The following is a 12,624-nucleotide window of genomic DNA, read 5'->3' on the forward strand; positions in this document are numbered from 1 at the left end:
TAAGAAATGACATTTAGTGGAAAAATTCTGGCTGATCCTCCTACATCCCAATACGTTATTTTTCAAAGGGAAAAGGATCGCTCAGCGGCTTCATAGCATGCTTGAATGCAAAACTAAAAACTCGCCCTTCATTTGGAAAGAAAATGCACTTTTTCTAGGGCAGCATTAATCACTGAGCAGCAGCTAGCTCTTCTTTCTAGGTTGAAATATGTTTGGTGAAATAAAGGTCAATTGCTTTTTAGACTCTGCTTAATATATTTACATTTCAAGCTTGTTTTCCCCTTCGTCGTGACGCTGCTCCTGCCGCGAAAGTTTTAGACAGAGACTGAGACAAATGGAACCGTTTCTAATTGCTTTCCGAACAGGATGGAACGGTTCATAGTCAAATGCGCGCGGCCAAAATGCGCGAAGACAAGTGAGCGCAGCCAAATGCGCGAAGACAAGTGAGCGCAGCCAAATGCGCGAAGACAAGTGAGCGCAAGATGTCTGAGCGCAAGATAAGTGAGTGCAAGACAACTGAACGCGACCGGTTCACAGTCAAATGCATGAGCAAGACAAGTGAGCGCAAGACATCTGAGCGCAAGACAAGTGCGTAAGACAAGAGGCTAGGTAACCATAGTGATTAAAAAGGCATTTGCAAAACACCGTCACGTTGACAATGCCATCTTTACGTGAGCGTGCGCGTGATTGTGTTGTTAATATTTTCTGGCGCGCTCCGCGCACTTGTGCACTGGATTATCGTCGCGCTGAATTGTCTTGAACTCGGTTGTCCACCCGCATTTGTCTCGCGCGCGTATGACTTGCCACCGGATGGGATAGGCGCTTGTTTGTCACTACACACCCCTGGGAGAACACAGTGCCTCCGAAGAGAAGCTGGTCTTTAGGGCCCTAGTGCAATACTGCATGGCTTGCAATTAATATACAGATAATCAACCAGGGGACGGGGGAGGGGGAGGGGGGAATAACAGCCCTTGAGGCTCTTCCAACTGAGCGTCAAAGGACAGGCCCATAGTGCAACTGTGGAGGGTTAGGAAAAGTGCAATGCTCGTCGAACGAGCGTGCCGGTGTGTTTTGTACTCCAGAGCTTCGTATTATTTTCACACGTCACCCAGCTGAATGAAACTATGTTGGCAGAACATGAAGTACTCCTGTAGTGCAGGAGGGGAGCATTAATCATTATTAACCGCATCTGGAAGGCAGCTTCTGGTGTAGCACTCTGCTCACATTATATATAATAGGAATTTAATCTACCAGGGATCTACAAATGCACTAACCATGAATATTGCGATGACAGAATTTTAGCTTCAGTCTGACTGTGGTGTTCTTCTGCTCTGGTTCTTCATATCTATATCTGTATATAATACCGTGCATCTATTTTATTTATATCTTTATAAAGCGATCCCTTGAATTTTACAGAAGCATCACGTGCCTTTGAGTGTCAGGCTTTTAATAAGAAGAAATAAGTTCACCAAACAAATTGTGGTGGATAATTTTTTTATTCAACGGGGGGAGGGGAGAGACTTATCAAAGTGCAGTAAGAAATAGACTTTTTACCGAACCTTGATTTACCCACAGGAGTATGTCAGGTGCCCCAGGTACTGGTGAATGAAGAACACTGCTTACAAAACACCAATCAAGCAACGTTATTCCATCGGCCTAAAAGAATTGATTGCCAAACCGTGGCCCCCATGCTCCTTGGCCGTCTCTTAAAGGGGACTGATCATGGCTAAATTGCAATGCTACATCACTCAATGCCCACTACTACTACTATGAATTATTTCTATAGTGCTACCAGACACATGTAGCACTTTACACAGTCACAAAGGAGACAGTCCCTGCTCGAAAGAGCTTACAATCTAAACAGGCAAGACAGACAAACAGGATGTCATGGATACAGTTAAGGGGAAGGGTTAATCTGCTGGCTGGGTTGGAGGGCAGAGGGGAGTACAGGACAATCAAGCCATTGTGACATCACTGAGGAGGTTGGCTCTTATTGGTGGAATGAGGCATTATGACATCACAATCTCAGCTCTGCTTCCCAAAGACTGAAACTCTTCACAATACTACTACTACTATGAGTTATTTCTATAGCGCTACCAGACACACGCAGCACTGTACAGAGACACAAAGAAGACAGTCCCTGTTCCAAAGAGCTTACAATCTAAACAGGCAAGACAGACAAACAGGTTGTCATGAATACAGTTAAGGGGAAGGGTTAATCTGCTGGCTGGGTTGGAGGGCAGAGGGGAGTTCAGGACAATCAAGCCATTGTGACATCACTGAGGAGGTTGGCTCTTATTGGTGGAATGAGGCATTATGACATCACAATCTCAGCTCTGCTTCCCAGAGACTGAAATTCTTCACACTACTGCTATGAATTACTTCTATAGTGCTACCAGACGCTGAGCAAGTATTTTGCAGCTTGCAGTGTGAGCCCATTGCACACCACTTGCCGTGATATGGGATTTACATGGTAATGAACTGCTTTAAATGCATTTGCATGTCATTTACTATGTAACACCCGGTGACTTCTTGAATGCTGTGGTAGGACAACACACCTAGCATTAGAGTCTTTTAATAGGCACTAAGGAGCAAATAATGCCCCACATAAGTTGTTTACAACTGGCTTTTAAGAACACTGCTTTCGTTGATCACATCAGCATGGAACGACAATGTTGCCTGGTGATCTTTCTGGCAAGCTAATTAGAAACATATGAACCAAATAAAAAGATATCTTCCCCTCCCAATGATACCTGAGAGTGTTGTAAAAATGCTACCACTGTCCCCCCCTGCTGGGTGACCCTGCCATCACTCTATGGGAGCTCAAAGAAGCCGAATTGCCTCTCTCTACATGAGCCAACTTTATCATTTCTCCTTTATGTCCTGGTGCCGCTCCACTGAGCTTATCATTTCCATATTCAAACCAACCTGTGGCATCCCATCTTGTTCTTTTATTCTCTCTGCGCTTTGCGCGACTCATCTTCTACCAACCTCGCTACGCTCATGTCAGCCCTCTCCTTAAGTCACTTTACTGGCTCCCTATCCGTCTTCGCATACAGTTCAAGTGTGTTCATTCTGCTGCCCCTCAATATCTCTCCTCTCTTCTCTCTCCTTATCCACCTCCCAGAGAACTCCGTTCCTCAGATAAGTCACTTTTAGCGTTACCCTTCTCCTCCACTGCCAATGCCAGACTTTGTTCCTTTCATCTAGCTGTCCCCTATGCCTGGAATAAATTACCCAAGTTTGTCCATCAAGCCCCTTCCCTTGTTTAAAAGCAGACAGAAAACCCACCTGTTTGATATAGCCTTCAATCCTTAACCTCTGATGTCATAATGCCTCATTCCACCAATAAGAGCCAACCTCATCAGTGATGTCACAAAGGCTTGATTGTCCTGTACTCCCCTCTGCCCTCCAACCCAGCCAGCAGATTAACCCTTCCCCTTAACTGTATCCATGACATCCTGGCTGTCTTGGCTGTTTAGATTATAAGCTCTTTCAAGCAGGGACTGTCTTCTTTGTGAGTTTGTACAGCGCTGCGTGCGTCTGGTAGTGATATAGAAATAAGTCAAAGTAGTAATAGTAGTAGTAGTGCTAAGAGTTTCAGTCTTTGGGAAGCAGAGCTGAGATTGTGATGTCATAATGCCTCATTCCACCAATAAGAGCCAACCTCATCAGTGATGTCACAATGGCTGGATTGTCCTGTACTCCCCTCTGCCCTCCAACCCAGCCAGCAGATTAACCCTTCCCCTGAACTGTATCCATGACATTCTGTGTGTCTGTTTAGATTGTAAGCTCTTTGGAGCAGGGACTGTCTTCTTTGTGACTCTGTAGTAATAGTAGTATTTGTCCCAGACATCCTTAAATTCCGTCACTGATGTCTTCATCGCCCTTAATGTTTCATTTCTTTTCTTTCAGGTACCTGGGGGTGACACAGTTTTCTCCCACTCACGCCAGAAAGGCCTTTCCTTGCTTTGATGAGCCCATCTACAAGGCCACCTTTAAAATCAGCATCCGACATCAGGCCACTTATATCTCTCTGTCCAACATGCCACTGGAGACCTCCGTTTTTGAAGAGGACGGATGGGTGACCGATCATTTCTCGCAGACTCCCCTCATGTCCACGTACTATCTTGCTTGGGCGGTCTGCAACTTTACGTACCGTGAGACCGTCACCAAGAACGGCGTTATAGTAAGTATTCCTTTTGCCTGATCCTTCGGCGTTGCTCTTTTTGGCGGGCTTTGGGATGCGGAGCTGTTTGTCCAGTCGCTTCCGGAGCAAGTTGTTTCCAGTCTTTGCGATGAAAGAAATTCCGTGGTTGGTTGTTTTGTTTGCTCATTTTTTGTGGTTCGAATGCTGTATTTAAAACAGAAACAATCTGTTGTTCTGTGGGCCTAGTCCAACTGCCTATAGTTTTGACTCAATTTTAAGTAATTAAAGGACTCTTTTAGTAAAGGGTGTTAAGTCCTTAGGTGCACATTTACTGCGCAGCGTTGAACAATAGCGCAAACCTGTGCTATTGGCTAATACATTAAAGCAGTATATACTAAACAAAGATAGACAAAAACCTCTACAAGAAAATATTTATTTTTTAGCATTTATATATACCACTTTTACCAGTGTGACCATATGGCTCCAGAAAAAAAGGGGACGGATTTTACTTCCATTGAAGGCAATGGAAGTAAGGAGAACAGATTGAGACATCTTGGTTGCTTTCAATGGAAGTAAAACCCGGATGTCTCAATCCGTCCCCTTTTTTCTGGAGCCATGTGGTCACACTACTTATAACCTAAGTGGGGTAGATTCACGTACTCAAGCATTTTTCCCTGTCTGTCCCGGCAGGCTCACACTCTATCTAATATTCCTGGAGCAATGCGGGATTAAGTGACTTGCCCAGAGTCACAAGGAGCTGTAGTGGGAATTGAACTCACAACCTCAGGTTGCTGAGGTAGCTGCTTTAATCACTAATCTAATCTAATCTAATCCTTAGGTTTGTATACCGCATCATCTCCACATTCGTAGAGCTCGACGCGGTTTACAGTAGGAGAAATAGGAAGGAACTACAACAGAGGGTTAGAGGTAGAAGTGTGAAGAAAATTTAAAGGACTTGGGATGCCAAGATATAAGAGTTTCCTTGATTCCTAAGTTGGAGGGAGACTTACATTTTTTGAGAAAAGCCAGGTCACTCCTATTAAGAAAATCCCCTAACTTGCTCCCCATCCATACAGAAAACACCCAGGCTGGTCCCTTTAATTAAAACCCATCACTCAATCCGTAATTGACTCTCTCCCCCCCCCCACACACACCCTAATCACCCCTTGGACCTACCTGGGGGACCAGCCATGGTAGGCTAGTGGGCCTATCTGGAAGTGGCTTCAAAATGAGAGCCACTCTCCTCTAGCTTTCTTACCAAATACAGCTGTTGCAGCTTGGAAGCCATTTTGAAACTCAATTGACAACCTACTCAAGGTTTCTTTTTTTTTTAATATTCTTTATTCATTTTCAAAATTACATTACGTGTAAAATATATTCATTCACAGTAACAATAAATATATCACTTATAAACAATAATTGGTACATTATATACATTTTATCCCTTCCCCTTTCCCATCCCTCCCATCCATATCTTCCATTATTATATAATATATGTAATAAGAAAAATACCCCCCTCCCTATATCCTGAACTGATAATTAAAAGGGAAATAATTTTACTTAATCCTTACAATATTTTGTTAATGGTTTCCACACATCCTGAAACTTCTTAAAGTATCCCCTTTGTAAAGCAATAAATCTTTCCATTTTATAGATATGGCATAAAGAATTCCACCAAAAGTTATAATTTAATCTCTTCCAATCCTTCCAATTATATGTAATTTGCTGAATGGCAACCCCAGTCATTATTAGTAATAATTTATTGTTGTTCGCAGAAATCTGACGTTTTGCTCTCATTTCCATACCAAATATCACAGTATCATAAGATAATGCCACTGGGTTATCTAATAAATTATTAATTTGGTCCCAAATTGATTTCCAAAAATTCATAATATATGGGCAATGAAACAATAAATGATCTAAAGGTTTCTTTCAATTACAGAAGGACCCCTGATCCCTGGAGCATCCTGGTATGGGCCTTATTTCCTTTTCTGCCTGCCTCTGTAGCATTTATTTACTTTTAAATGACGAAGAGATACTCGGGGCTGGATGCTATAAATTGCGCCCAAAAATGACAACCTGAAAAGATCCGTGCTAAGCGTGATTCTATAAGGAGTTCACTTCACACCCTTCATAGAATTATGCTTAGCATTGATTCCTGCACCTAAATGTTAAGTGCCAGACATACGCCTACTGAAATCTGATGTAAACGCTGGCCCTCAAGTATACGTACCCAATATTCAAAAACTATGAACACAACGTTTTGGATTATCCCTGACACGCCCTTGCTTCCCATGGCCACATCCCCTTTTGAGCTACAGACTGTGGGATTTAGGCGCACTGCCTAATAGCATAGCAAACGGCCAGATGCATGCGCAAATTCTAATGGGCACCAATTAGCTTCAGTAATTGGAGCAATCAATTATTGACGCGTCCGAGCTCATTACTTTGGTGTGCATCTGGACGCCATATATAGAATCTGAGGGCTAATGTAGAAAAAATTCTGATTGGCACGTCTAGGAAGTGGAAAATATGCTAGGACGCCTTCTGAAAGACCCCCCCACCCCTCCCCGAAAGCTTTTAATCTATTCTTATTGATTTCTCATTGAGTTTGCAAGGCAAATCTAGTGGGTAGAACACAATCCATGCAGAATGCTTACGTTGGGGAAAAAAAAAGAGCCTTGTTCAGCATTTGTGGTTTGTATTTAAATGAAAAATTTATTTCATTAACATATATTGTAAACTGCTTTCTGAGATGGATGCTGTTGATTGGAAGAAGGCTGCTGCAGAGTTTTCTGGGGATGCAAAGTAGCGTCTGACTTGTGTACTGACACGTTCAGTGTCTGTGTATATGGTTTGCTTTCAGTAGGCGTAGTGTCTACGGTCCTTGGATTACCCAGACGTAGGCAAAAGAATTTGGATTAAATCTTAACCCTGTCTGATAAGGGAAGAAGTGACAGAAAGGGGTTTGGGCAGGATATCATTTTAGGTGTGCATGAACTATTTTCAATACCTGCTTTCTCCTGGAATAACTTGTTTTGGGTTGTTGCAGGTTGTTGAGTATTGTTCTATTTCTGTAAATTTTCAAATTTTATTGTAAACCATTTTGGTTGGAAAGGTATGTACAGCAAATAAGATAAAATATAAATACCCATCTCCCATATTCAGCCGAAGGCAGTCTGCAAGTTTAAAGATGTTGACCACTGTGGATCGATTTTTCACCATCAAAAATTAACAAGGACTAGGAGACACTCGATGAAGTTACAGGGAAATACTTTTAAAACCAATAGGGAGAAAAATTTTTTCAATCAGAGAATAGTTAAGCTGTGGAATGTGTTGGCAGAGGTTGTAGAGCTGGTTTTAAGAAAGGCTTGGACAAGTTCCTGGAGGAAAAGTCCATCGTCTGTTATTGAGAAAGACATGGGGGAAGCCACTGCTTGCCCTGGATCGGTAGCAAGGAATGTTGCTACTCTTTGGGATTCTGAATGGAATATTGCTACTCCTTGGGTTTTGACAAGGTACTAGTGACCTGGATTGGCCACCGTGAGAATGGGCTACTGGACTTCATGGACCATTAGTCTGAACCAGTAAAACTATTCTTATGTGGACAGAATATGACATAGATATAGATATTCAATGCCAGGCTTGACTATTAGGTTATAGGTGGCAACCAGATCATAAGAACATAAGAATTGCTGCTGCTGGGTCAGACCAGTGGTCCATTGCGCCCAGCAGTCTGCTCCCACGGTGGCCCGTAGGTCAAAGAGCAGCGCCCTGACTGAGTCTAGCCTTTCCTGCATACATTCCGGTTCAGCAGGAACTTGTCTAACTTTATCTTGAATCCCTGGAGGGTGTTTTCCCCTATGACAGACTCCGGAAGAGCGTTCCAGTTTTCTACCACTCTCTGGGACCTGTGTTGGACACAGTATTCCAAATGTGGTCTGACCATTGCTCTATAAAGGGTCATAATGCCGCTTTATAGAGCAATGGTCAGACCACACTTGGAATACTGTGTCCAACACTGGTCTCCCTATCTAAAGAAGGATATGAAACTGATGAAGAGGGTGCAGAGGCGAGCAACGAAGTTGATAAAAGGTATGGAGAACTTGAGCTACAAAGAACGACTTAGAAAACTGGGACTGTTCTCCCTCGAGAAGAGGAGACTGCGAGGGGATCTGATTGAGACTTTTAAAATAATAAAAGGAATCGATAAGATAGAGCAGGACAAAAAGTTATTTACGTTGTCAAATGTGACTAGGACAAGAGGTCATGGACTGAAGCTGAGGAGAGACAAGCCCAGGAGAAATGCCAGGAAGTTCCGCTTCACACAGCGAGTGGTGGACACCTGGAACATTCTCCCGGCAGAGATTACTGCGGAACCCACCGTTCTGGGATTTAAGGGCAAGTTAGATGCACATCTCCTCGAAAGGCGCGTAGAGGGATACGGGTGACTAAGTTTTCACCAGGTTACACCTGGTTGGGCCTCCGCGGGAGCGGATCACCGGACTTGATGGACCCAGGGTCTGTTCCGAAGATGGCAGTTCTTATGTTCTAAGAAGACATTCCTTACGTTTGTACGGAATCTGTCCCCTTTTAACTTTAGAGAGTGCCCTCTCGTTCTCTCTACCCTTTATGGATTTATATATTTAATTCGATTTCTATCCTGTTCTCCCCAAAGAGCTCAGAATGGGTTACAGGTTAACATACATAATATACAGTTAACGGGTTACAGTACAAGTTTTTTCAGTACAAGATTTTATCCTAACTTGTCACATAATATGGGCTGATCTTCCAAGATAACTGGCCAGATACAATTAGACTGGCCTTTTTGTTGTCCTAACTGTTTAAAAAGTGGCCTCAATTCATCCTTATGTAGGTTATTTTTCATGTGCTAAGGCCATTTTTACTGCTGGGGTAAAATGGCTGATTTTTCTACTCTTCTTAATTTTAAAAGCAACTTAAAGTGCTTTCTTTTTAAAGATGCTTTTAACTGAACTATTGTATTTTAGTGATCAATTTTTCCGTGTTCTTTTTTACATTGTTCCCTGGTCCCTTTTGTGTTTTCCTTATATGTTCCTCACATTTTCTACTTCAATTGTATTTCTCCCCCCTTCCCATTTGTGTCCTTGGCCCGTTGGTCAATATTTTACCTAGTTTGTATTGTTGTTAGTCTTGCAGTTTTTATAGGAAAGTATGTTTTAATTGTTATATTTTTGTATAAATGTTATTTTATACCTTGTACAACGCTTTGTAGAGTCGAAAAAGCGTTTAATCAAAAAACTGAATAAACAATGGCCACACCCTAATTTTCCCATTAGTGGGTGAGCCCCTATCTCCGTCTACCCCTGCTATAAAATGCACCTAGGATAAGCACCCCTAGGCACCCTAATCATGGACGTTTAGTGATGCCTAACTAAAATTCACCCACAATTTTTTTTTAATTGGCTTAATTGGCATAGTAATTGACCATGCCATTAAAAAAACAATTTAAAAGATTTTTAAAAATGAATAATGTTTACACATAGAATACAGTGCCGTACCTAGCGCCACCTGTCAAGACAGCTACCGGTGCCTATCAATGCCTAACTGAAAAGTAAGCGTGGTTTATGGCGGAGAATAAGCTTGGTTGACATAGTCATTGCTAGGCATCTGTAGGGTCCTTTTACTAAAGACGCGCTACCATTTTAGCGCGCGCTAATATTTAGCATGCAATATAATGGCTAGCACGCCTTAGTATAAGGACCCCTGTTTTAGATGTCAGTAAAATAGTCCAGGAAAACCCTAGGCTAATATACCGGCGCCTACCACAAGGATGTCTAGCGACTGGGGTTACCAGATTCTCCTTCAAGAAAATCCAGACCCATTGCCACGCCCCCCAGGATCACTCAGTTCCACCTCTGTCGTGCCCTGTTCCACCCCCAGCCCCACCCCCCAGATGGCATCTGCGTATGCATAGAAACATAGAAGCATAGAATATGATGACAGAAAAAGGGCCTTCGGCCCGACAAGTCTGCCCACTCAATGAACCCTCCCCCCTAGGTTCTTCTTTGAAGTGAACCTACATGTTGATCCCATTTGTTCTTAAAGTCAGTCACGTTATTGGCCTCAACTACCTGAAGTGGAAGATCATTCCAACGGTCAACCACCCTTTCGGTGAAGAAGTACTTCCTAGTGTCACCATGAAATCTCCCGCCCCTGATTTTTAGCGGATGCCCTCTTGTTGCCGTAGGTCCTGTAAGGAAAAAGATGCCTTCTTCCACCTCAATACGGCCAGTAATGTATTTGAACGTCTCTCTCATGTCACCCCTCTCTCTGCGTTCCTCGAGAGAATATAGCTGCAACTTACCTACATGTTCTTCATATGGGATATCCTTGAGTCCTGAGACCATCCTGGTGGCCAACCGTTGAACCGATTCTATTCTCAGCACATCCTTCTGATAATGTGGCCTCCAAAATTGTACACAGTATTCCAGATGTGGTCTCACCATGGATCTATATAGCTGCATTACCACTTCGGGCTTTTGGCTGATGCAACCCAGCATCTGTCTAGCTTTGGATGAGGCTTTCTCCACTTGATTGGCTGTCTTCATATCTTCACCAATGATTACTCCCAGGTCCCGTTCTGCAACAGTTCTAGTTAAGGTCTCACCATTCAGAGTGTAGGTTCTGCATAGGTTTCTGCATAACTTTACACTTCTTGGCATTAAAATTCAGCTGCCAAACAGTAGACCAGTGCTCCAGTGAAAGTAAGTCCTGTGTCATAGTGTCGGGCACGGTTCCTCCGCCCACTATGTTGCATAATTTAGCTTCATCGGCAAATAATGCAATTTTACCCCGAAGTCCCTGAGGCAGATCTCGTATAAAGATATTAAATAGAATTGGACTCAGGACTGAGCCCTGCGGTACTCCACTGTTCACTTCTGACTTTTCTGACATTTACCACCACCCTTTGATATCTGCCACTTTGCCAGTCTTTAACCCATGCAGTTAATATTTCTCCTAGCCCCAACAAACTCATCTTGTTCAAAAGTCTACGATGTGGGACGCTATCAAAAGCCTTACTGCATGGACGTGACACAATGACACATCCCAGAGCTGAGATTGTGATGTCATAATGCTTCATTCAACCAATGCCTAAGAGCCAACCTCATCAGTGATGTCACAGTGGCTTGATTGTCCTATACTTGGCTCACATTAGAACATAAGAATTGATGCACTGGGACAGACCGAAAGTCCATGAAGCCCAGTATCTTGTTTCTAACAGTGGCCAACCCAGGTCCCAAGTACCTGGCAGAAACCCAAAGAGTAGCAACATTCCAGAGCTGAGATTGTGATTCTCCTTTTTGAAAGCGCCGATGCCCTGCTAATGTTAAAAAGAGAAAGAAGGATTTTAAAATCAGCATAAACTTTAGCAAAAGCTTGGTGATGTGCTGAGCCCATTTCTTGGAGACAGCAACATTTTTATGCAGAATTGCACACGTCTGGCCCAGATCTCCCGATTAAGTCTGTGGTCCAGGAGTTAGGATGGTATTTTCTGGCCAAACAAAGGCGGGCAATTGAACGCTTTTTGTTTTTAATCTTTCTGACACATTTCTTCTGTCTCTGCTGTTTCTCTGATTTACTGTCCGTTGCAGCTGGGGCTATTTTTACACGCGGTACCAGCAAATCGAGGGAGGCAGCTCCAGTACATCTTAGAAAATATTCCACCTGCAATTATGTTTCAAGACTATGAAAGAAGAAAAGAAAAATTAGAAAACCATTCCATTATAGCGGAGCGACGGGCTCTGCGCAAAGTGCCTGCCGGTGTTTGCATTTAAGCTGTGTGAGGTCAGAGAAGAGGATACAAATGGCACGGTCCTAATTCCCGTAAGGAAAGGCTTTTCCTGTGGGATGCTGGGATGATTTCCGCTACTTTACAGAATGGTTACAGGACTGTAAAAAAACATTATTAAGGGAAATGAGGAGAAATGGCTCATGGAACACGCTCAGTGGGGTACAGTGCGATGGAGCTTTTAAGCCGATTGGTGAGGCAAAATGTACTGTACAGCACAGAGCACTTTTGGGGAGGGAGAGGGGATAGGGAGGATTCAGCAGTTTCTGTTTGCTATTTTAGGAATTCAGGTCGATTGAAACTGGCTTCTGTTGGGCTGTGGCACCGTGAGCCTCCAGCCATAACTTTTTAGAGTTCTCCTCGCTGCCGCGTTGTTGACGATAATTGGAAGCAAGAGACTTAGGCAGCGTTTAGCATGGGTTCTGCGCTAGTATGGCTGCCCTGTGCTGAAAGGGACCCAGCACACGAGACAGTGTGTTCACAGAGACTAAAGTAGGCGTCACTGCACTGCACCTTTAAAACCACTAGGTACTCTGCACACAAAAAAATTAAAATTCAGTGCATGCAATATTATAAGATTCTGCAAAATTCTGCATAGTTTATTTATAATATTTTGTTACGCAGAATTCCACCACTATAAGGC

At 43.1% G+C, this 12,624-nt stretch overlaps 1 protein-coding gene across 1 annotated transcript in view; it reads left to right on the plus strand.

Annotated features, from left to right (window-relative positions):
• Positions 1-12,624, plus strand: part of TRHDE (thyrotropin releasing hormone degrading enzyme) — a 404,597-nt gene that overhangs the window by 33,358 nt on the left and 358,615 nt on the right. The window contains exon 2 of the mRNA XM_033951769.1: positions 3,916-4,189. Coding sequence (XP_033807660.1) covers positions 3,916-4,189 — 274 coding nt within the window. The remainder of the gene's footprint in view (positions 1-3,915; positions 4,190-12,624) is intronic.

The sequence above is a fragment of the Geotrypetes seraphini genome, chromosome 7 (assembly GCF_902459505.1).
Source record: "Geotrypetes seraphini chromosome 7, aGeoSer1.1, whole genome shotgun sequence".
Lineage (NCBI taxonomy): Eukaryota > Metazoa > Chordata > Amphibia > Gymnophiona > Dermophiidae > Geotrypetes > Geotrypetes seraphini.